General features: G+C 36.1%; 2 protein-coding genes across 2 annotated transcripts; both read left to right on the top strand.

Annotated features, from left to right (window-relative positions):
* The first annotated feature begins 17 nt into the window (after positions 1 to 17).
* LOC120328052 (uncharacterized) lies at positions 18 to 2744 on the top strand. Its single transcript, XM_039394438.2, has 4 exons — positions 18 to 224; positions 579 to 697; positions 898 to 975; positions 2009 to 2744. Exons 1-4 carry the CDS (start codon positions 101 to 103, stop codon positions 2111 to 2113), a joined length of 426 nt encoding a protein of 141 aa, XP_039250372.2. The 5' UTR covers positions 18 to 100; the 3' UTR covers positions 2114 to 2744.
* Positions 2745 to 8476: 5732 nt separating this feature from the next.
* On the top strand, positions 8477 to 25541 carry LOC120328251 (uncharacterized). The gene is made up of 8 exons (XM_039394687.2): positions 8477 to 8592; positions 9054 to 9896; positions 10053 to 10126; positions 19658 to 19825; positions 21671 to 21878; positions 22186 to 22265; positions 22663 to 22845; positions 24695 to 25541. Exons 1-8 carry the CDS (start codon positions 8547 to 8549, stop codon positions 24989 to 24991), a joined length of 1899 nt encoding a protein of 632 aa, XP_039250621.2. The 5' UTR covers positions 8477 to 8546; the 3' UTR covers positions 24992 to 25541.
* The last annotated feature ends 297 nt before the right edge of the window (positions 25542 to 25838 follow it).

The following is a 25838-nucleotide window of genomic DNA, read 5'->3' as shown; positions in this document are numbered from 1 at the left end:
CGCTAGCTTTACCTAGGTCATCTTGGACTGTATGATCTGATTGTGCAACAGCATTTGTAGGTGTAAAGTTCGTGTGTAATACGAGCAGTATAATCAGATAATGGAAATGCAGGATGATAAAGTAGATATTCCTGATTCCACGATGATGACTGCAGAAAACTCAAAGCTGACAGCAAATATTGTGCATGCGGGCGGAGACAACGGCGAAGAGCTCTCAGGAAAAGGTGATTGATTGATTGAAAAATACCATGATGGTACTGGGCTTATTACTTTAATTGGCCTCCAGTTTCTTGTGTTTTTTTAGTTCATTGTTTCAATTTAGATGATAGAAAGTTTGTGATGGTATTGCTATGTAGTCTTTCCCCAAATTTTGCATCCATTCTTTCGATATTAATGACCACAGAAATGAAAATATATTCGAAAGATATTGATATATACTAATTTGTTAAGATTTATAAAGTTATCACAGAATAGAAGTATTATTGTCCAATACCATATCGTTCCCATGGGATATCATTAAACACAACCAAGCCGAATATATCAACAGAATTTTATTAACCTTTTATTACCATTTTCAGATATGACAACTCATGACCATTATATGAAAGATGTGAATGAAATTTTAGCAGAGCTCGACGAAAAGAGAGAAGGAGACAAACGTGTAGTCGAAGAATTTCGCTTGAAAATGAATGAAATGGTGGGTTTCTTCATAAAAGTAAAATTGATTAATAGTAAATAATTAGGTGAAAAGTTTCTAGTCATTCCAAATTGCAACATTATATTCATATAGCATCTTGAAAATTTTTTACATTTCTGTTCATTTATTTTTTAACTTGCTTTTTATAATATTCAAATTACTAACTTTATATATCATTTCAAAATATGAAAACATTACAGGTCGATGAAATTTGTGGTCAAATTGAACAAAGACTTGTAGCGAGATATGAAAAAACAAATGAAAAAGTTTCAATAAAGGTATTTTCATTTGTTATTGTATTGTATAAATCTGTACTATCATAAGAGATATCCACACGGTTTTGTATTTTTGAGTATACGTTCTTATCACATTCACATAATTTAAACTAGATTAATAATCTGTCTAAAATTGTTGAGGATTCAAAATGTTAATACCAACTTCATCTTGGATTTCTGTCTGATCGAAATTATTAGAAAATCTTGAATACTACCTGTTTTCTTTGCAAAAATTTTATTACTGTAACTTTTGACTTCAAAATTTGAAAATACATCTCTTGAATAAAAGTATAACTGTGTGTCAAGCGTTAGGTCTGAGTTGTTATATTAATTACCAACAGTCCACAGGTTCAACAAAATTTCAATCTCTCATCGTTCTTCCACGCTTAAAAGTCTGTGCAGTGTGGCTTCATATAGTAATTTAAGCTTTTTTTACATGTTTAGCAATTATAATTTTTTTATACTAGATAATAAATACCACTATGTAAACTCATTATCATTTTTTGAATCTTTGAGCAACAGGATTTTTGAATCTGAGAAGCGTAATCGACCATGCCAACAAAATTTGACCTAAATGTGTTGGAATGCTGGTTACACCTTTCAGATTCGAATTCCATGTCCCACCTCATTCAGGGTGTAATAAATTAGGTAGGAAATGCCGAACTGGAAAGTTTTTGGTCCCTCCATACAACAGCAGCTTCTTGTATATTGTTAGATACCAGTGGCGGCCATTATAGGGCCATGTTCAGAGCGAAAATAGTCGAATAACGCACTCATTCAAACTTACAATATTTAATTGAAAGAATAAAACATGTTAAGTCCATGCTGCTGAAAACAAGTTACTAATCTCATACCCGACTTTGACTTGTAACTGGACGAGAGACCGTGGTTCGCCATATGATTAAGCCATCGTATCGCCATTCCTCTTCCTCGGGATAAATATGTAAATCCTATCTATCTATGCTTTGGATTAGTTGGAATTGAAGGAGTGCATGTGTACATTTTGTGCAACTTAAATTTTTAATATAATTTTCAGCTTGAATACTTGAATGAAATATTGGGCAGAGTAGGTGTTCTCGAACAAGAACTATCAGATTTCAATAGTGCTGTTGGTGTTTTATTTCAAGAAGCTTCCAACTGAAGGTCAGCATGTTATAGTGTTCATCAAGAATTCTAAACTATGAATACTGTTTGATAAGTAATTTGTATGAAGGAAGACATATCCAAAGTACACACATGACATGGAAGCACATGCAGCACAAGTGTATCTCAGATAATAAGGTTTGAAAACTTCACCTCGAAGATCTTGCCATGAGGCTAACATCTGTATTGTTTGTTTATTTGCAAATTCTACATTATTGAGTTACATCTATTTCCACCCAACCAATATGGACTACCAGAATCTGTAACTCAATACTGACTCAGAAATAATACATACTCTTTTGCTCTATTGCTACTACTAATACAATTTACATTATAAACCTTTTTACCTATTTTGTTAGCTTTGATTTCTTGCATATTTTTGCTGTTTTTTTATTGTTTAAAGTTCTTGTTTATTTATTTTTTTGTGTTTTTGAAATTGTTTATGCAATCATTTTATTGCTATATTCACTGTTCATATTGTTCTACTTCCAGTCAGGTTGTCCTTCGCTCAGCATGGCCCAATGTTGGGGTGCATCTTCGTCGGTCACCTTATCATTGTGCCATGCTTGGCTCATTGGCTGTATATTTCAAATTGGTACTTGGTAGTTAATACAAATTGGTATTTGGTAGTTGTTTCGTTTGCTCTATTTTGACATGTAGTGGTATCGGAGTGATTGGGGTTTTATTTTTGACAAAATAGAGGAATTGTTTATTTCTGAAATATTGCCTAGCCCTAATCAACAAGAAGAGGACTGTGCAAGATGCATTTTTCAGCACGATTGACGAGTTTTCGCAACTCCTAGTGTTATATCAAGTCCATGCTTCCCAAAGGAAATACATTAACTGGCTAACTAATCCCATACCCGGCATGAACCGGTAACCGGGTGAGGGGCCGTGGTTGGCCACATGATTGAGCCGTCTTATCGCCTCTCCTCTCCCCCGGGATAAATATGTAAATTGTATCCTATTTGCTAGCTTTGGGTTACGTCCAAAATGTAAGTACTATTGGGTGACACAGCGATCGTTTTTTCGTTTGTATTTTGGTTTAATCGCGTTATGAAAAACGAGATAAGACTAGGTCTTCGAAATTATCTGTCGGTATTACTGGAATATTCTGGGCACAAATAGCGAATCTGACGATGTATACCAGTTTGAGCGCGTCAATTCGCGTAAACGCTCTCACATTGATCTTCAGAAATATTGATGTGGTTCAATATAGGGAGAAGTTTTCTGGAAATGAGGAAATAGCCATATAGACGACGCTCGTTTAAGCAGTTTATAGTATCCGCACAATACGTTCCGTGTGACTTGATTACCGAACACGCATTATTCATGTTTAATTCAGCAATTATTCAAGAGATATTTAAAAAAAATTGATGCACAAAATCTTCCCGAGATATGGAAGCATGTCAGCTGCATCCATAGGAAACAAACGCCTAGCTGTCTACAATGACGCTCGACCCAGACTGATAGCGGGAGAGCGACGGTAGGCCACATCCATCGGTGCTGAGCAGTCCTATGGGTATTCATTCATGTTGTCGAAGAAGGGCCCCAGCCAGACGACGGTTTTTGATAATTTATTCGTCTGTTTCGCAAACTATTCAATCCATCATTCAGCCATTGGATATTATGCCATATTAGTTGTGCATGGTATAACTCGCGATTGCACGACGAAATAAAAGCCCTACTACTCTAAAATCACACTGCAATCCGCGGACATAAGAATGCGTGGTAAACGTATTTTTGGGTGACCGTACATTTTAACCAATGTGTATATCCGCGGGTTCAATCTATACGCGGGTGCTAAAATTCATGGGTTAGGGTTAGTATGGGTTCAAATATCCGTGGAACACAAAAAGATTTGCCATAGGTGCAAGTATGCAGGTGGGTTCAAATGTAATGGAACCGTATTTTTGCGATGTTGGTAGATCGTCAAATTTGGGCTGTTCTTGTCACACTGACTTCGCTCTGCTGCCAGCCATTCATATTGTTTTAGATATAACCGTTAGAAAACTTGAAAGATGTGCGATCGAATCCCAGAAAGATATGCATTTTATTTTAGTACAATAAAAAAAGTGATTTGACACCAGAATTCCGTGGACATGAAATGATAAGGTAAATCGTGCGAACAATTAACTGTTTCAATTTCAGTGACCACATCAATACAGTATAGTTTACAAAAGCAACCGAGCATAATTTTGGCAGGGTAGTCGGAAATTTGGTTTACGGACTCTCCCCTCAATTATCATCAGCACGGACCGCATAATAACTCCGTGTTTTATTGCTCGCGGGAAAAAAACTAATCATCAACGTCCACATGGCACAAGACATACATAATTGAATAACCACGCCACACTGATGGGGTATAGATAGACATCACAACCTATTTTATCCAAACCATAACTTTGACCAATTTGGAGTACGGTACTTTCAATTATGTAGCAGGTGTATATTTCTTTCTCACTCTGAGAAAAATGATATATATATATATATTTATTTATACTTCAATTAATACTCAGTAAAGCTGAGTTGGTGTGGTATTTATTTCAACAAACAATATTTTGTAATCTCACAATCGTACCATATGTCTATAACATTTTTATAGATTTCACATAAAATTTTAAATTTTATCTATGTGCTTTATTCTATCTATTCGGCATCGTGGTTTGCTGGAGTTACGTTGAAACGGTTTGACGTGGAATCTACACAAAGGATAAATGCGTCATGTTAATACCTATCGGATCGGTATCACATTGCGAAATTTCCAGCAGTTTTCAATCTAGCGATACAAATTATGTAAACACAATACAATAAACGATCACCATGTGAAGAAAAAATCACACGACAGCGATATTCGAAAGTGGGTCAAGAAATCTGAAATAAGTGGGTCACGAAAATTTAGGTGTTTTGTGTTTGTCGCGTCAAAAAGATAGATGAAAGTTTTCGCATGAGAGAAAGTGTCGCAGAAACGACAAAGCAGAATCTAGCCCAGTGTTTTAGTATCAGTGAATTGTGGAGTTTTGTTAGAAGCGCAGTTACGTAAACACAATGAAGCTGAATCTTTGATGAATTTCATATTTTTATTATGCCTATAAGTCCGACTCTTTTTCTGGAAATTTGGTAGAACGCTCCATGGCCATATACGTGGTATTTTGCCAATATATATATATGATATATCGATATGCCAGTTATTAGTCCAATCATTATTTGCGCCTGGCATAGTACAATTGACCACTCATATTCCGTTTTATTATGTTTTTCGGGAATTTTAGCAAATTTGTTGGAAAGTTCGGGACGTAAACGATTCCAATTGATAATCAAAATTTGTTTAAGCCAAAGTGACTTTGGTTTGAGCTAATGGAGTTTTGCCAAAGGTAGATCACAACTATATATGGAATGTAGCGCCAGTGATATACAAAAAAGAAAGTGTGGAATTGAATAAAGAAAGAAAGGACACATGAGTTCAAGATCTTGCGTATTAATATATTCGCCAATGATTATTGAAATAAAGAAGATTTAGGTTATGCTATTCGCGAAATACATATATTTATTTACACCAGTTAGAAAATAAGGTACCGTATCCTGTCATAACAAAAATTTCAAACAATTGAATTTGAGAACACGCTCATGCCGTTACGAATTCTAGAGTGTTTCAGTAACAACATTAGTGGAAGGGGAAAGGTATTGTTGCGATTAAGCAATCTCCTTTACTTATATTTTTTAATTTATTTGAAGACGTATATTCCAAAAATTGAGAATTTTTTACATATATGAAGCGCATATTGAATGATTCATATTTGAACCACCCTATCCTATATATTATTATTATCCGTTTTTGTCATTAGTCAGTTAACGCAAATCCTGAAATACAATAAATATTTGAGGCCTTTTTTGAGCGTAGTGGTATTTTTGAAGATGCAACAATTCTCTCATAACATATAAGAAGATTGGACATAAAATAGCGTAAAAAATACAATGCCTCATTTTAATCTATCGTTACGAATTTATGTAAGGATGCGTCTTATGAGATAATGCTAGATTTATATGAAAAATTCTAATTTAAGGCGAAGGCGGTGTTTTTTCTGTAGCCTACATTGTGAAATATATATATACGAAGCCAAATTTTGAGTAGGTTAAATCTTAACCACCTGTATAAAATCGGAGCACGCCGTAGAATTTTTCATGCTTCGCCATGGAATGTATACAGACGTTGTGGCCCACGGACTTCTCGGATGGCGAGGTGGCATGTGACTGTTTGAGTTTAATTTTCAGTCGCCATAAGTTGTTCACAAATAATACCGTACAAATAAATTTCTGAAATCTGGGCATATGCACCACAGTGACGAGAAATACCGTTAACCTGCCAGCAGTGTTCCCTCTACATTCAACTTTCAGAGGCTGCGCACACGCATAGATTTACTGCGCACAGACGTATTTCGATGTAATGTAACAATGTTCTTTTTTCACCCTTTATTTGAATTCAAATAAAACAATCTGTTACAATCAATTTCATTCAATAGTTTCCATGTATGTTCATTGTTATCTACTGACAACATATAGCCTTCACTGAGGCATTTACAATCTATAGAAAAACTTATTGAATAACCAAAATTTTCTTAATAAGCCCGCTTATTACCCGGTTAGAACGCCAGAATTTCTTCATTGGTTTTTGCACAAATATTAGTCCTTTTTTAAAAAAGTTCGCACACACCAAAATTTCTGCGGAAACATATTACAAAAATTAGAGGGAACATTGCCTGCCAGCATCGGTACAACCCTAATCCTAACTATGTCCTACAAATCCACATGTATTTGTAAAAGAAAAGGCTGTGGGTCGAGAAGTCTGTAAAACGCTATGAAGACGTCATTATCTCCAGCCATGTTTCACCTTCGTCCAAACCCTCTTGCATTTTGACGTCACTAATGGGTGGTTTATACAAATATGATTATGTTAAGCTTTCCATGGCATTCTGATTCTTCCACGTTTATAAATGCGTCTGCGAATTGACGAAATCTGAGTAGATTTATTGCATGATTGTATTGTTGTGGGAATTTATGGGAACAGTATTAACAGTTAACGCAATCAATCGTCTTAAATCAATACATCATAATTGTCGATATTGATTTTTGGATATTCGCATTGCGGTATATACGGCTAATAATATTCATTATTATGTATAACAAACGATAGACCAATTTAGCTCGAAAGCACACAGTTGATATCAAGTTTATCTGCTAATTAACGACGCTTCAGTTTGATGGCTCATCCAGAAAAGAAGAAATGACAAAAATACTATCCTCAAACCATGAAACAATTGTCTCATATCGTGACTTGAATGTAATTTTTGTCAAATAATTTTACATAATTACTGTTGTTTTCTAATTCAAATCGATGACTAGTTTTGAATCTACGAGTCTCAACGGAGCTGAATTCTTTACAATGTACAGTAGTTTAATTGAAAAATATTTTATTTACAAAATGAAATAAATGGAAATTCCTTTTTAGATTTCCTGTCATGTGCGCTTTAATGACTGAAAAAATCTTGGTGGGATCAAAATATTAATATGAAATAAAACGATTAGTGTTTTCGATTCAGGATTAACCCTAATTTGCGTAAGAAGTTGGATTATCGTTTGCTTCTCGTACAAACGAAATAAAATTGGCAGATTTTGATATCGACGCTGTTTGTGGCTCAGTTGGTCATTCAACGATAATTTTGGGGAGGTTTGAACATGCGGTTGTTAGAAGTAATTCCTCATGAGACATAAAGGAAAAAGATACTGTATAAAGTTGGATGATATTTTATATATTCAAACCATTGGATTGTGAGTTGTTTATGGATATTGAAACTGAACGTAAAATAACTTTATCTGAAATACGAGATACATATATGCCCAATGAGAAACAAGTGGGATATTCCACAAATTTTCGAATATGGCGTAATGTTGAAGTTATTTAGAATAACTTGAAATATATTAGAATCAACTTGAGTTATCTAAAGCAATTCTCCATAATCAGTCGAAGGTAGGCAGGTAGAATTGATCACTTTTTTTAGCAGTATCGCTTTCTGGTTAATGTTATATTTCACCGCTGAAAGACAGTAGATTACGGCATGATACGAATTCAGAAACCGCTCATGTCACACATGAGCCGTATCTAACTCGCGTCTTGCCCGCACTATTTTGCGATGATCTTCATATGAAAGATGGTAAATGAATATAAACATAGATCCACTGTTTTATGATAGTAAGCAGATAGGTATGTAGTGAAAACAGGTCCTAGAGATATAGATAACGTAGTTTTTCAGTTCTGTTAGTTTGCCATTACCGCCGCTAACTTTTGTAAACTTTTTTGTACAAGCTACTACCTACCTTACTACAGTAAATCTTAGTGATAAATCAAGTCACAATTGGATTTCTCACAAAAAGCAATGGGAAAATTCCAAGTCGTCGTCGCTGGAAGGGTTGAGAAAAAATGTGAGTACAATTTTGACTTGTCAGTACATGTTTATATCGAAATGAGAATTCAGAAAGGTTTGTGTATATCTTTCAAATAAGTTGAAATTCAATCATGTATTATTTGGCCGAATGAGTTCAGTATAGAGCCGAGTTAACGTTCATGTGTAAACGGAATTTATCAAATGTATTTTCGAGATAGCCTTTAGACTAGAAATTGCCTTTAGACTAAATGTGCACCATTTGTGGGTTCCTTAAATACTCAATTATTTAATTGGAAACTAATTGAATCCCATAACTGTGACAAAATGTGTGCGGTTTCAATAGGGAAAACATGAACTTCAAGATTTTCACTTCGGGGATTCCTAAATGATTTGAATCGAATTTTCTTGCCACAACAAGCAAAAACAATAATTTATTTTCATCAAAACATGGCTGGTGTTTGCCTATCATGATTTTAATTGGTTATATTTTCACCTCAGATTTGTTGCTGGCGGCGCTGATAGCTTCCGTTTGTGGCTCATCTGCAGGTGATGTCATGACGGTCCCTCCATTGGAACCATATTTCGATCTCACCATACCCTCAAATGTGACAACAAAAAATGCTCTTCTCCGGGAGATGAGACAGGAACAACTTACTACGTACGCTCCACCAAACGTAACTGCAAACAATGCTTTACTCCGGATCTTACAAGCAACTTCACCGATGAATGTTTCCACTGCCCAAAATGTGCTGATTCGAAACTTGAGAGTTGAGGAATTTACCGGATCACCATTGAACTCGACATCAAAAAATTCTCTCTTGCGTCTTATAGGAGAGAATAGTATTACGACGGCTGCAACATCAAACTTGACTACCAGAAATTCACTTCTTCGAGCGATGGCGCCTGCAAGTTTCACAACAGCCCCGAAAAGAAATGCAACTACAGAAAATACGATTTTGCAATTACGAAGGAAAAATGAAGTTAAAACCACACCGTCGACGAATGCCACTACATCAAACATGCTTTTGCGCATCGCACGTGATGTTGAAACAACAGAGGGCGCTATTGCATTGACAACACCAGTCACGAAAACTGCAGTTGAAAAACTTCTACGTGTGGTTGAACCTGAATCTACGCTAACTACAGTCTCCCCGACAAATGAAACAACCGGTAAAAATGATTTGCTTCGCATTGGAATGAATGAGGTTACAACTTCACCTTCTAATACAACGTCTGGGAACATAAATTTGCGTTTGCTCGAAGTGGAGAAACTCTCATTTACTGCATTACCTACGGCAAATACCACAAATTCGGAAAATCTGCATAATCGAAACATGCCAGGTAATAACCAGTTAATTTTACATTCAAAATATTTCATCTTGTCAGTATTTTTGTATTGTTTCATGCAGTTTTGTTGGTTCTTCAAATTGTCGAGTATAGTCATAAATAAATTTCGAGTAAGGCGTCAATGCCCTGAAAGTAATTTTTTATTCATAGGGGTTACGCCGGAAAACAATTCAAATACAGAAAACCAAACCGGAAGCTACACAAAGATGCCAGAATTACGTAGAGTAAGTAGAATTATATATTTTAAAAGATGATTGCATAGACTGTGTAAGCTACAAAAGATACCAATGTTGTCTGAATAGCCTTGGCAATCGATTAAAATCTCCAGGTATCTGATAGAATTATGTCATAGATATTTCCTCGAATGTTTCAAAAATTGAAACATAGGATTGGTGGGTGCTCCCGAGGTAAGTTCACCAAGATGACGCACAACCTGAACATAGTATGTGTACCAGGTTAGGGTTATCAGGTTGTGCGTCATCTGATGCACATACTTCTGGGGCGCCGATTGGTGTTCTCCTTGTCAGGTCAATTAGTATATTTGTCAAGTTGTCATCTGTTCTAGAATATTTCTAATTTTCGATTTGGAAGAAGCGATTTTGCTCCAAATACACAGAGTAGGACATGGCATTCGGCGTGTCTCTAAAAGTGAGCGGCATCCAGTTCGCCCGTGAGGACCCGATGATCTCAGAGGGAGAGCGACGTTAACACATCTCTCCGGGTCTTTGTCGTTAACTTTATGAAGAGATAGTATAAATCTAATGTCGCATCGGTCGACTTCTATATGCGCGCCATTCAATTAGCGTCGTTTTGCGGGCATATTCCTTCTGATTATGCTGAAGTCTTATTCAAAAGCAAGGCAAGAGAAATCATTTCGCATGTCAACGTGGCCCTAAATGGAAATAAGAGTATAAATCGAAAGAATTTATTTTTGCGGGATATTGCTCGGATGTCGTATGAATACGTGATAACTGGGAAGCGAAACTGATCTGGGAAGAGAAAGCAAGATAAAACGAGAGAATAAAAGATAGTGAGAATTCTCTCGTTCCACAATAGACTTTCCCCTATTCAACGTAATTTGAGGGATATAAATTTGGCTTCGGGTACGGGCTTGTCACCGTTGTCCGATTCACTGCGCCTGGTCACATGTCTTCTACCTTCTGCCGAGTGTGTTAAAGAACGTAAGCGTTTGGCGCAAAAGAAAATGATGGCAATATACCACTGGTCACATGGTAAGTGTATATTTTAATTAAACTGTTATACTTCGTAGTCATTTTCCATAACAACAATGACATTGTCGCGGGTACATTAACGCTTTGAGACATTTTATCGAATATTTATATATTTCAAATCACTCCGTTGAGCATATTAAACTGAAAATTGAATATTATTATGATTTCATTGTTCACGCAAAATCACTTTCCGACTTGTCGGCGAAATTGTCAATATTATACGCAACAAAATTTGTTTAGACGAAAGTAATTGATTTCGTATAATATGCGCGTACCAGCTGGCGTTTTATGCCGCGCCAAACGACCGACGCCTTTCAGATTTCCTGTTTTACATCATAGTACGTGATATAGCCCAAAAAATAAATTTGGTTAGGTTTAAAATAATATGCAATTTTTCAGAATCAAAATCACAAAATTCGCTGTAGACGGCAAAGGAATTATTTCTACTTTGCCTTTGCTCTAGCTATTGTAGATGCAGTTGCTTGGCTTGATTTGTACGCCACCAACCTTTAATTTGCATGAAAATTTGAAAAAATAAGTAATTGATGATATAATCTATCTTTTACTTTTTTAAATTTTTTAAAAAATTCAGTACAATTTCTTCAAATCAACATATGAAAATAACAATGTATTAAAAATAATACAGTTGGGGTATGTCGAATCAAACATAAGACCACGGTGTTTCAGTCAAAAGTACCGAATTGTCGCATAACGGTCAGATAATGCCATCCGACTACAATATAACTATGCTACTTTTCTTTATGTTTAAGTTGAAACAGTTTTCGAAATATTGATTGTAAATTACTTTCCTGCTATATATAAGATTATTTATACAGCGATATAAGCTATTGAAAATTCATGATAGCCTGAGGGACTGACCATCTTTGGCCAATACTCGAGAGAGAACAGTTTGTTCAATCAGGAATTGAATTTTGTGTAAAATTATAGATGACAGGTGGTAGTGCCTATTATTTACTGTTTTGTACAATGCATGCTGGGTTACTGAGTGGTCTTGGGATAACTCGGTTACTATATTTAAACCGAGTAACCAAGCTTCGCAAATATTTAGTTTAATGCTTGTGTATTAACAAACTAATCAATTCCATTCTCAGTTTTTCGTCAAAACTTATTTTATGTAAGACAAAAACGATATAATTAGGGAAAATTGAATGAAGTGATTGATATAGATAAAATGTTCGATGCACGACACAGGGTAGGTCATGCAAATGGGGATTGGTGCCATGTACCCATCCCACATCTAACTAATTGTCAATGACGCGCTATTGAAATGTATTAAAACGAGTGGGAAAATTTGACAGCATGATATCGGAAGATGCAATAATAATATGTAAAGTAGGGGAATTTACGCTAAGGTTCTGGTCCGAATCAAATTACTCAATTACGCAATTTTACGTCGATCCGAATAGAAGTCGGTCAGATTGATTTGAAGCGCCTGTACTCCGGTGACAAGCAAGCATTCTCCATACCTTATTCCAGTTACGCGCCACCACAGATTATATTAGTTAAACACGCTAATTTATGGTTTGTATTACATTGAAATATACAATCGTTTTACATTTAAATAACCAAATAGTTGTTTCGACCAGTGAAAGCCACCACACATCCTGCCACTGTTCATTCTCTGATTTTGTCACTTGGGGAATACACACATGCACAAATGGAAGAACAATTGTGCGGGTGCGTGATTGTTCCGCGTTCAAATGCGACCGACTTCCCGCATGTGAGGAAGCCACCAAATTCATAGAAGCCCGCATTGATATTTGATGCAACGAAGTAGAAATAAGTATGTTTCAACATTATACTCGTGTATTCATTCCCTCCAAAATAAAAATTGATATACGTTTGTCGTTCGTGTAAAACCATTGAGTTCACGTTTCCCTTTGGCGGTTAACGCTTTTGTGTGTGCATTTTTTCTGATTCATGAAAATCCATTGTAGGAAATAAAAATGGTTTATCGAATTTCGCTGAATTCCCGGTGTTTGTGTGGCTATTTGTCTTCAGAAATGACAGCGGGCTATATTCATTGTGAATATAATATTTGAATGCAGCAGTTTCGTATAGGTATTCGCTGCTACGCAGATACTATATAATGAAAACGAGCCAACGCATGGCAATTTTCAAGACCAGAATTCCCCTGACAGGACAGATATTCGTTATAAGAATGAACAAAATGTAGATTTCCGATTTTAACACGAATTCCGATTGCTGTAAATGGTCGATAGGATTTATTTAGAAAATTATTACAACGACTAGTATTTGCCAATAAATGTTAAGGGTTCGAACACCAGGAAAAAATACATATTTGAATGCTGTAGCACACAGTCCATTGTTCACTCGATCCCTGTCGCTAAATTGGTATTAAAAACACCTAATTTCACAATCTATTTTAGATGGCACCGACAAGCGTCGATGCTCGTGTGTATGCCCATTTTTTAATAAAAAATGAGCACAATAAGAGCGTGAACAATCGAAATGATATTTGAATTTGTGCTGGCCAATTTCAGTAATTGCCATCGGCTTTCCGCTATGAATCGCTTACGGTCACAAACGTGAAACGGTGAAAATATATTAATTCATAAAATACTGTTTAGTTAATTTCAAAACCTGGCATAATTGTCACTTTTGCGTTGCGCGGTGACAAACGGACACATGGTAACTGTACTTGAAAATCCTTCCGAACATATGGCAAACGCGTTGCCTATCAGCTGTCGTCATTTTGCTCTTCGCTGTATATAGTTTCTTTTTCGATATCCTCCATTATTATACCGACGAGGCGTTAGCCGTTTGGCAGAATCGGTTCGATATAACGATCCGTTCGACCAGGGTTAGCAGTTGCTCAGCGACGGTAAAAACAAGGTACAACCGGGTCCAATTGATAGTCAATTTTGACTACGTAGCCCATTGCTTAGCAGATGCCGATTTTCCACGATGCCGGGTTTTCGTGCATTTATTCGTTGAATACTAAATAGGTGATAATCAGATTGACGACGAAATTTTTTAAAAGTTAGATTTTTTGGCCTATAGTAGCCATAATTGCAACATTTCTGGTTTTATTCAGTTTTCGGATATTTGTTGATATGGCTTCTGCCCTCCCCAATTCGAAGGGGGTTTTCAAAATAACAAATTTATCAAGGGTAATTATCTTTGAAAAAAAGCAGATTCGCGTTTATTGCATTGAAAACAAAGGGCTTAATCTAGGGCTGACTACATAAAACAATTTTGTAACGTTTACCTTCACTTTATTGATCAATTCATATTTTGTAGCCAGCGTTATAAAGTTTTATTGTGCATTCGCTTGGTATTAAATTTTGAATTGTAACATAGATTTTACGATATTATTCGATTCCTAAAAATCAGTCCATTTTACTCTATTGCGTCGTTTACAAATATAAGAGCGCGCGGACTTTGCCCCTGTAATGGTGTATTTGCTGGGTGACCAATCAACTCATAAGATTGTTTTACTTCTCGAATTTACTCCTAGGCGGACGTACCTAAATTTTCTCGTGTTGAATAGTAGTATTTGTATGTTCGTTTTCGTTCTTGTTAACATGCTATCGGATGAATTTGGCACCATGACGATCCACTGTGCCGCGTTGCTACGATCAAAAGATCTGAATGCCGCGGATTATATACAAGCGGATTGACATGGTGTCGAAGACATAATGTGGCACTATCTTCAAAACACCCCCAAACAGAATAGCATTGTGGCAAACTTCAACAAAATATACACATAGGATCGAAGCACAGGAAAAACACATATGTTGCGATAAGGGATTTGACTGCTCAAAGAAATAATTGGGTTTGACACGTTTCGTGTTGCGACATTTAATAACCTTATAGTTTCTACAAAGTCAAGACCAAGACCGGGTGTAACTTTTCACCCATATCTCCAGACGGCCACTTAAACGCAAGGCATGTTTGACATAGTAATAAATGAAGTGAATACTGAAGCTAAGTTATAATGACGCATGTTTATCTAAATGCGACACTGCGACGCCAATAAAATCACGAATGTCAAACCCTTGGCGAGACTAAATTACATTGACTGCTGGTATCAGCTACTGTTGTGTCAGTTGTTGCTCGTTTAGTCACACTCGCGAAGCCGGTATACAAGCCATTCTTCAAGAAATTCCATTCATTGTTTCATCGCACATTAGAAAAATGAAAGCTAAACGCAACGTCAATCATGCTAATCACTCTCCGGGGAGAAATTTAAATCGCTTTAAAGTTATAATAATATACTCGCATTTGGCAGATGCCTAAGCCACACCGTCATTAAACGGTTGACTGGTTATGTCCTTCGTCTTCAATTTGAGAAGCCCATCAAACAGATGTCATTAAATGGATAGTACTGATCGACCATAACTTAATTATGATCGTAGACTTAAAAAATATGGATGCTTTATATATTTTTGCGTGTGCCACATTGCTAATTACACCACTATACATATATAAATACATCATGAGTATATCTGGATGTCTTGGTCAAACATGGTCTATTCAAATTGGATTTGACTACAGTAAACATGAAATATTGGTCGAAAGATCGATTGGTTTAGTATAAACATCTTTATTATTTGGGTAATGCTGTAGAATTCGACGGCAGCCAGACAGTTGCGCTTCGGTTATTTAATAGACAACGTTTTTTGTAATATCACCATTGTAGTCATTATGCTGAGTATATAATTTTTGGAAATAAAAAAGAAAAACGATATTTGATTTTTTATCATATTTTTCCCGCTAGAAGGGTGTGTTTTGATTTAGGTGACAATAACAAAATGCTGTGTGATAGTCATTCCGAATATGAGTATATATTTATCATTGATTTATTAGGCGGCAAATTGCGAATGAAATTTTCACGAGCTATGTTTCAAAACTTTGAAATATTCTGTTTTATTTACTTTTCGATTAGCACATCACACATGCTTTTTAAAGAAACCCCCTAGTGTGTTTGATTTATCAATCGATTAAATTGAGCGACACAACAAGCATGAACAAACATGTGGTTCGAATACATCATGGATTATGGGCAAAGTTAGAAAGCTCCGTTAAACCATGGTACATATATGCATATTTTAACATTTGTGACCTCTGATCATTGGTCACTATATAAGTTGTATGAGGACAATTTAAAAACTACTCCGTGATGTCACGGTTCGTGTTTGTCATGTGATAAAAAATCAACAGCCAGTGAAACTTCTTGAGCGTTTGGCAAATATTTTTATCGCTCACGTTGTATCGATGTTATTCTATTTTGGTGTCGTGGTGGGTAATGACGGCATCCTTCTGGCAAGTATAGACATGATATGCAGAGATGAATAAATGCGTGGTGTCCACAAAGTCTCACAAACAATTCATTAATAATTTTGACAGTGAATTATTCTGGTGTTGCAAGTTTTATATTTGGATCTCTCTCAGGCAAAGCAGAAAACTATTAGGCTTGCATTAATTTTGTTTAAATTGCATATAACATCCATTTTATAAACGAAACAACAACAATGGAAATGCACAGAGCATCGAAAATGTGCGAATATGCTTTTTATATTCATGCTCTTTCGAACGTCTTATGTAAATTAACAATTGAAATTGTTGTATAAAATTTCAGTACACGATTTTCCTGTACCACATCCTTTATCAATGAGTGCTGACGAAGCAGGGAATCTTATTCTGAAAGCATGAAAGAACCCAACGTTTCCAACATATGGACAATTGCTCAATGTAAAATGTCCAAATTGCGACTTCTGGTCGTTTATTCCTGCTTTAGTAAAAGGATTTTCTCAAAACGCCGTCTCGAACACACTAAACAATGAGTCTCTTGTGGACATCGGATGTTGAAAATGTGTTTAAAATGTGCGTGCTTGTAAACTAGTAAAAGCGGGCTTATGTTTTATAAGTCCCGCAATCGTAAGCCTGAAATTAAACCCCAAAGCTCTGCTCTTCTCCTCGATCAAATTTGATTATTTCTATTTGAATAGTTTTCATCATAAAATATTTGAAATCCACATCAATAATTTGCTACCAAATACATTCCAATTCCTCGATTTTATAATAACTGAATCCTTAAAATGATACATTTAATGCAATGAATATAAATTTACGTCTTCACAGCGATATTGAAACGCTTTCGAAATATTTTTCGTTGTTGATTAGGCCTTTTTCGAAATCAATATAAAATTTGATGTTGGATGGAATTTGTTCATGAATCCAACATGGGGGGCAGATACCCAGCAACTAATCAAACTGGCGTCGTTTAATAATTTACCAAGTGGCACATGCTTCGTTATACCCTGCAGCATGGTATGTTAAAGTATCTAATTAGTGAGGGGGCGATTCTAGAAAGTCCCTGTACTTTAACTACAGCCAGTTATCGTTATCGCCTGTTATCTGTATGTGACGAAAAAATTAATAAGTTATCGCATATACACGTTGCAATTATGTAAGTAAACATCACGTCCAAAGTCACGTCTAATAGTTATGTTCCAACTTTTGGCCCGACTTTATTTTTTTATTCGTTTTAAGCGTTGATAAACCTAACAAAGTTTTTCTTTTTGCGTATACTTGTGTCTTACCATAATTATATTAAAAAAAATACATTATTTAATTGAAAAGCTAGAACACTGAAATCGGTGCTCCCGAAGTATGCGAACCAAGATGGCGGACATCGGAACGTAACATGGGTAACAGGTTCGGGTTAGGCGATAATTTTTTCCAATTTTCTTTATTTTAGTCCTATTATCAGTTCGAAGACTAGCCAAGAGCCTCCCGTAGTATTTATACCTAAAATTATGGCCTAACCCTAACCTAGTACACATATTACATTCCGATGTCCGCCATCTTGGTTCGCATACTTCGGGAGCCCCCTGAAATCTTTAATATGAGGTTACTATGAGAAACAGGTTAAAGATTTTTTTCCACCACATAAATAGTGTTCGCGACAAAGCTTCCATTTAAGAGCTTTAATATGTGAGCTTCCATTTAATAAAAATTGCGATGTCACCGACTTGGATGGCCATTCTCCCACATAAATCATTTAATTCATTTGTCACTTTGGTTTTCAACCAACAAATGCGAATTTGCATATTACAAATTTCACCATCACTGGTAAGACTAAAGTCAAACAATATGGTGAGACAGTGATAAAATTCAATAAATTCAACACAAATTCAGATGTTTATGGAAATGCTGGTTTCATTATTTGGACTTGCAACAGTGGCGCGGTGCACGTATCCCATTGTTACTAAGAAAAACGCCATCTCAATTAAATATAAAAAAAGTTTTAGTGAATCAATTTTATTTTCAATATGTGTAGTTTGTTCTATATATTTCTTTGTGTTTTTAGCAACGTGGTATAGAGACAAGTTGTAATGTAACATGATTTTAATCGAAGGATACTTTTCAGTATAGTTTCCAGCACAATGATGTCTAGTATACTTTTGTGAATTTATTTTGGTTCAATAACTTTCTTAGCGATAGATAGATCAAAGTTAATTTGTATAATTTACGAAAGAAAACTTTTGTTAAAGTTGCGATAGCTTATTTCACCAAAACTATTAATATAAAATGAAAAATCGATATCTATACTGTAAAGGCGTTAGTTAGTTAGTTATAAGTTTCCGTGGAAATTCGAATGGTGTTCGTAATTAAGACTGCATGCAATATTCATGGCAAGAAATGAATTTTTTTTTTCAAATGTGGTAATAGACAATAAGTTTCGCTTTCTTACATACGCGAGGAACCCAATATCCGGTCAACAATTTCGATAAATTTGCAATAGAATGCTTCAAAATATTCTCAACTCAAATAAGTTGGATTCATTGAAGTTTTGCGACTGATCCAAATATATTCATGTGAAAGATAGTTACAACATTCGTTGGCAAGATACTCAGTTCATTCATTGAACAAAACGACATGGTTGATCGCTAGAGTGTGGTTGTTCGCGGTAATTGACTGGGTTTATACCTGCACTCTCTTAATGATTTCAGGTGTTTACTTTTTGAGCCACCCATAAACCACTTATTGTCAAATGTAACAGATATGATAAATGCGATATTTCATTCATTTTCTGCGGAATGTTATATAAGGATATATGTGAACATTTATTCTCCTGAATAAATAATTGTAATTATACTTTTGTTTCACTTTCACTTTGTTGTATGTTTACTGACACGTGTTGCATAAAAATGGCGCCAAAACCGAGCAGGCGTGTCATCACACATTTATTTTGTCACAACCAATATTCGAGGGTGATGAATTTTTAGACTCTGTTTTCGGAAAAGGTCGATTTTATATTGCGCTAACACTTCATCTCATGGATAGACAATTCATAAAAGAATTTATGAATTTATTTGATGAATGCCTGCGCAATCATAGTGGTTAACACCCACATGTAAAATTTGCTCTTATGTGTGATTTTCGATCCTCGGTTTACAAAACAAGTAACAGAGATATTTATGGAAACTGGAAAGGTCGTATCAATATAATAAACTAGTTATATCATTTCAGCTTGGAACGACGCCAAACACAACTACGATCCAAGACAACACCCAAGCTAACCATGCTGCGGCCTCAAGAAATGAAAAGCTTACTGAAAAGGCTAAAGATTGTGATTGGATGACCGAAAAAGAGAGAAAAACTGTGATCAGTTTACAAGTAACAGGAAAAAATTTGACGGTACGACATAGTTTATCTTTTGGTTTAACATTCAGAATATTTTCGTGTTTTTAATTCATTTAAAGTTTTGCTTTGCTTATAAACATACCATGGCGTAGATTCCATTTCCAGTCTCTTCTTTAAAATGTGTGCGCTGTTTTTGTGAGAAGATTCACTATTCACAATTCCAATCAGATTGAAAATAAATTATTCTGCATATATTGAAATACTTTTGACGCGCCCTTCAAAAGAAATGGCCGTATCTGGATGAAAATCTAGAATAAATTTTTTTATAAAGGTCGGGCTTATCTAACCGGAAGAATATCCTCTCTTCTTCCTAACCAATGTTCAGATGGCGTACTACGATGCTTATTATTGCACACAAAAGTTGTGGACGTTATATTAGGACCTGAACCGTAAATTATTTCCGGAAAAAGCGATTGCCATTTACTTGATTGGCTTGTGTCATTGGCTTGTTTTTATCAAGTATCATTTATCAAGTATTAATCCTTTAAAATCGTCTTATTGTTGATAATTTATTATGAACTACTGAGCATACATGTCGTATATGACATATATATATATATATATATGGCATTTCTGATCCAAGCCCATGGATCATATTGAAAGATTTTGATTCCGAAGTTCTGAAAGCATGACTTAGTTTTCCGGATTGAATAATAAAAAGTTTGAGGTTCAGTGGTGCGCTTTTGTTTTTCTCTTTAACCATACTTTTGCATCAATTTGTTGTATGTGGCGTTTGGTCCAAGTGCTTGAAGTGGCTTTCCAAAAATCTCGCCATTCTTCAAGCAGCCAGTTTTCCAAACAGAAGACGTTAACAAAAAACACTACCAGGTTGTGTTGCATTCGCAATATGAAAACGCCTGTTACAGTTACCAAAACTAAACATTGGATATTCTCTGCTCGAAATCTTAAAAACGTTAAATAAATTTCAAAATCTGAAAACAAAGTTTTATAGTGTTCCAGTCGAAGGAAACGAAATACATCGCATCGCAAAGGTCGAACCTGATAAAAAACACGTGATATCGATTTCTCTTTTGCGAATCCTTTACTTGTCGAAAATACCATCAATATTTTATGCGGAAATCTGCAAATGGTTGGAACCATTACTTCAGCCATATCACCTATCGCTTAATAGATCTTCGACGTCGCGCTGGGATACTATTACGTATTCAAATTATCAAAAGCCAAGCATGGTCAAAGCGCGAACTAACCAACTTTAAACTTGAACTAAACAATCCGCATGCGGCCATTGGTATAGACAGGATTATGTTTCTTTTCAAAATCCCATACGTCTACCAGATGACGTATTTTTCTAAATATTTTCCCATAGAATATTTAACTAGATTTCTACGTGGTACCCAAATCAACGTTGATTTGCGGTCTTGGTAGTCGATAATCCAAGCCAGAGTCATTTATTTGGAAATTTTCCTACATCCAACTTGAAGGTTACCAACAAATTAGGAATTCGATTCATTTGATAGGGCCCCGATCTATAATAATGAGGGAACAACGCGCTTTTTTCTGGTTGAAATTAACTAAAGAAAAATCAATATGAAAAAAACGACCCAGTCATTCTCTGTTTTATTTACTCTGTTTAGCATAACTCACCATTCTAGTTACGAGGGTGGCGACTCTTAACTAATTTGCGAGGTCGACAGCTTTCCTCTTCCACCTCGCCAATCGGTTGTGCTCGTTCGATTGGCAGAAAAGGCAATTCTGTTCTGCGTCTTGGCGTAAAAAGATATAAAAGCCTTGCCAAACTGGGACATTATCCTTTATAAACATTAACCACGTACATATTTTGTAGTGTCCACTGAACAGCATTAATATTTTTGACGACAGGTGGAAAGATGGTTCGCAGAGGCCGACGCCGAATTCCGACGTGGTATCGCTCAATGTCTTACGTCCACAGTGGATCTCAATATCACATTCTCAGGAGAAGATTTAGCTTATGTCAAGCCATCACCCAAAGATTTAGAAGACGACACTTTGCAGATATATGTGTTTCTTCGAAATGGAAAGATAGTAGATATGGAAAAACGAATTAAAGGTAATAGAGTCCTCGTTAGTGATAATAAGTTGCTGCCAGGAATTGGTTGACATCAAAAAGCTTATGCCCAATTACTTATGATATGCGTGTAACGAGTGTACGATTCTGTGACGTAGATTTTAATCAAATACTAACTATTGTTGGATTCTCTTTTATATTATTTCTACTGATACCATTAGGCGAGCAGGTCAGAAGTTGGTATCACATTGTAAATATATATTAGCAAAAAATGTTTTCGGAATTTATATTGTTTACCTCGTTATGTGTGTCCCACTACAAGTCTAACCTACCTGTTTCATATTTACAGTGTCGAACGAAACAGATGAAACTGCACGGTCTCTCATGAAACTTGGCGTCATTCAAGCAATTAAATTAAATGTTTCAAAGGTAAAACCACAGTGTATTCTCAAATATATGAACACAAAAGTCCAATGTTCAATCGTATATTACGGTACCGGTAAGATCGTAGCTGAACAGTGAGCACTGGCTTTGTCAAAGAGGTCTTACTCATTGTCACGTGTTTGGAGAAATAGCATAACTTCGGGTGAACTATTTATCCACATAAAATCACGAGAAATTTGGGAAAATATAAAACAATCTAGCGGCTCGATCATATTCATATGGGCTACTAAAAATATTTGACTTAAGGCTAGCACCTACTTCTTTATATATACGTGTACTTTATATGTGAATTAAATGGAAATCAGAGGTCTACTCAAACAAGGCAGCAAACCATTGCCTTTTTAGCGTAGAATATGAGTAAATATGGATTTTTATTCTACAGAGTATATACGAGGCTGTCGAGGAATCGGTTACTAACGGCCTTCCCTGGCCAGACTGTAATTCGCTCTTCACAGAGTATCTGTATCTATGGATCACTCTTGCTGTTCTCGTTATTTTGTTGATCATCGGATCGGCTGTTTTGACCTGGTACTGCTGGAGAAGAGGAAAAAGCGTTGAGTTGAAGGTGAACATTGATGAAAAATATAATACTTATTTGCTCTAAAGTGTCATCGTAGGAGACTTTGATGTATATACCGTCACACAATATCTGGCTTAGAAAATAAAAGTAGTGTTGCTAGGGTCAATGCCCGTTTCGCTTTTAACGGTAATGTTCAATGGGCCTGTACATCAGTGAAATCGTACGAATTATATTGAAGAAAAACATTACACTATTGGTTGTTTTCATTCAATTCCAATTTGAATATAACGAATCAATATTCGGTAAAGTGAAAGCTCGCGCTTTTACGGAGCAATTTACCTACAAAATTTAATTTCCGCTTCATCATTGGGACATTCTTGTGAAAAATAGTCTTCCACACGCGAGCACTACTTGATCCTAAAGCAAAATGCGCTTATTAGGCAAAGTAAAAGTAAATACCATAGCGTTAAACAGCGATATGTCTTTTTATTATTGGAGAATGGGCGAATTTCGCTGTTTCTAAACACGCTGTAGCGATTTATTTTGATTTTCTGATCTTTTATGGACTGGTAGTGATTATACCTTTGGGCCAAATGTGATCTTGTGACTGAGGTTCAGCTTCCAAATGCTTGGTTATTTCGAAGTTGTTATTTATCTCCAGATTACACTTGCCGAAGTGATAACCTCCGTAAAATTTGGTGTTAAAATAACACTCGGCAAAGCATGGACGACATGAGATAATTTGAGTGCTGGGAACAGAAAAACGAATTTCCATTTTCATTTTAGCGGTGAGCCGCAGCTGATAGGCATGAAAAATCTAATTTGAAATTTAACGAGATTAATCGACGAACTGCCCTCTTATTTTCAATTCCTCTTAGTCGAATCCGGATTTAAGGATCGGCACTAATTCCATTTGTTTGACGTGTGAACAAAATTAGCTATGTTTTATTTGTTTAAATATGAAATAGAATTTTACGACCCATAGTGTGAGGTTCACGGACTTTTGAGCGTTTTATGTGTCTCAAATTCAAAAATGAAGCCAGGCTTCAGTGCGCTCACGCCTGTTCCGAAATTCCGGTTGTAGCCAGAAAAGACAATCAAATTCTGTAAAGGTAAATTTGAAATCATACTCCGCCGCACAACACGAATATACAGTTGCAATTGCTATTCATTTTTATTGAAATTAGCGACTAGGCCTGCGAATATTCATTTCATTGGCCTGCAGTTGCCCACGAGATCGTTTAGAGCTGTGCATTTCAATCCTTTCCTCCATGTTGCGCAATGTTGAATCTTGCGTTGTCACCAATCCTGAACGGTCCACACCCTAGGGACCTTGCATAATTTATAGGTTGCTAGACATCGAACCCTCCCTTCTCTATTCCATACTGGTTTCTTTGTGGCTGGGTGGTTTCCAATGTCCTCATTACTTTTTATATTTTGTTTTCCACCCCCAGTTTGTCTCGCGGGAAATAAATAGTCACGGAAGGTACGCACGGCTTTTAATGCGATCGATGTTTAATAGAATCTGAAAAAAATGAATCGATTTTTGTGTCTGTGCACTGAGTCGGATATTGATTGACTTATCTGGTTCGGCCGTTGGTCACCATAGATCCGTTCAAACCTATTTGATAAATTAGATTTGATTTCTAAATCATCATTCGACACTCATATCAGATTATTCTTAGCTATTTGACACGTAGGCTAAATATCTATGATATGGCGCAGTCAAATAAAAATCGTCTTGTCACCGGTTTACCTTCTTTACGTATCGACATTATTCACAATATAATTTTCTGCTGTATACCCACGAGCCACGAACTCAGCAATTGTGGTTGACTGATTAAGCTGACTAGAATTTCAGTAGCAGAAACATATCATATTATTTGACTTACAGACACACAAAGGAATCTCTTTACCGACTACAGACGAACTTTGCTGTACGGAAGTGGTCACCATATCCGGGCATGACAATCCTGCAATGGACATCAACGGTGAAGAACAGGGTCCGCCGAAGAAGAAGCAGGCTCCGTTGCCTCCGACTCCGGAGATGACGACATTCGGTAAAACAACCGAAACCGCGGCGGTCACCGAATACGAGACCGCCATCGCGCCGTACGAGCTCGATACGTCTTCGGTACCTCAGGACAGGGATCCATCGAATGGCGTACAACTACAGGACACAAAATTTTGATCGTCGTCATTGTGACATTTAGTAAAGAAAACTACCACATAGGCCTAACATTTTTACTGACAAACATGAATCGTTTATGGTCATCAAGTGCAGTTTCATCATAATTAATTCTGTATAATGCATCTACGCATCATAATGGTTTGATATTTTTGACTACTTGCCTCAAATAATTATAGTTTCAAGAGAATGAATGGACAAAGTGTATCGAATAATTTGTACATAACTTTAGTAATTTTCATAAGCCTTACTGGCAAACAAGAGCGTCCATACTTTTGCGATTGCAAGCAACATTTTTACCTCGGACTGCTACCTCTACGCTTTTCGTTTATGCCAAATTTCTTTGTGGACGAGTATTTTTTGTAATTTCTCACTAACCCATGTACATAGTGTGTTTTGTAGTTTTTACTAACATTTTTACTTGTGTGATGCTATGGCCACAGCGCGGGGTTATTCCTTTTAGGCACAATAAACCTCATGTGTGCTTTGATACTGGGTCGTCACAAATTGCATGTTGCCAAAAATTGAAAATAAAAGATTTCATGAAACTTGATATGTTTGTAAAGCGTGCTGATCAACACGAAAGGAAAGCTTCAATATGGTCAGACTAACAATATGAAGACCGAAGTGATGAATTTGAGCTTTGCATTTGAATATGGTCTAGGACAGCCACGTCCCAATGCCGTCCAGGGCCGCAAATTACATTTCAGTTTTGCCACGGGCCGCACACATAATAATATTTTATACACTACGATCTACAGTTTAATTTAGTGAAAGAATAGCGAGTGGTTTTAAGCAGTAATAAGATATAGCCAGCATAGAAGTTTATTTTTCCGGGTATAGCCAAACC

Source organism: Styela clava, chromosome 7 (genome assembly GCF_964204865.1).
Source record: "Styela clava chromosome 7, kaStyClav1.hap1.2, whole genome shotgun sequence".
NCBI lineage: Eukaryota > Metazoa > Chordata > Ascidiacea > Stolidobranchia > Styelidae > Styela > Styela clava.
The sequence above is the reverse complement of the archived record's forward strand: the minus strand, read 5'-3'. Positions and strand labels throughout refer to the sequence as shown.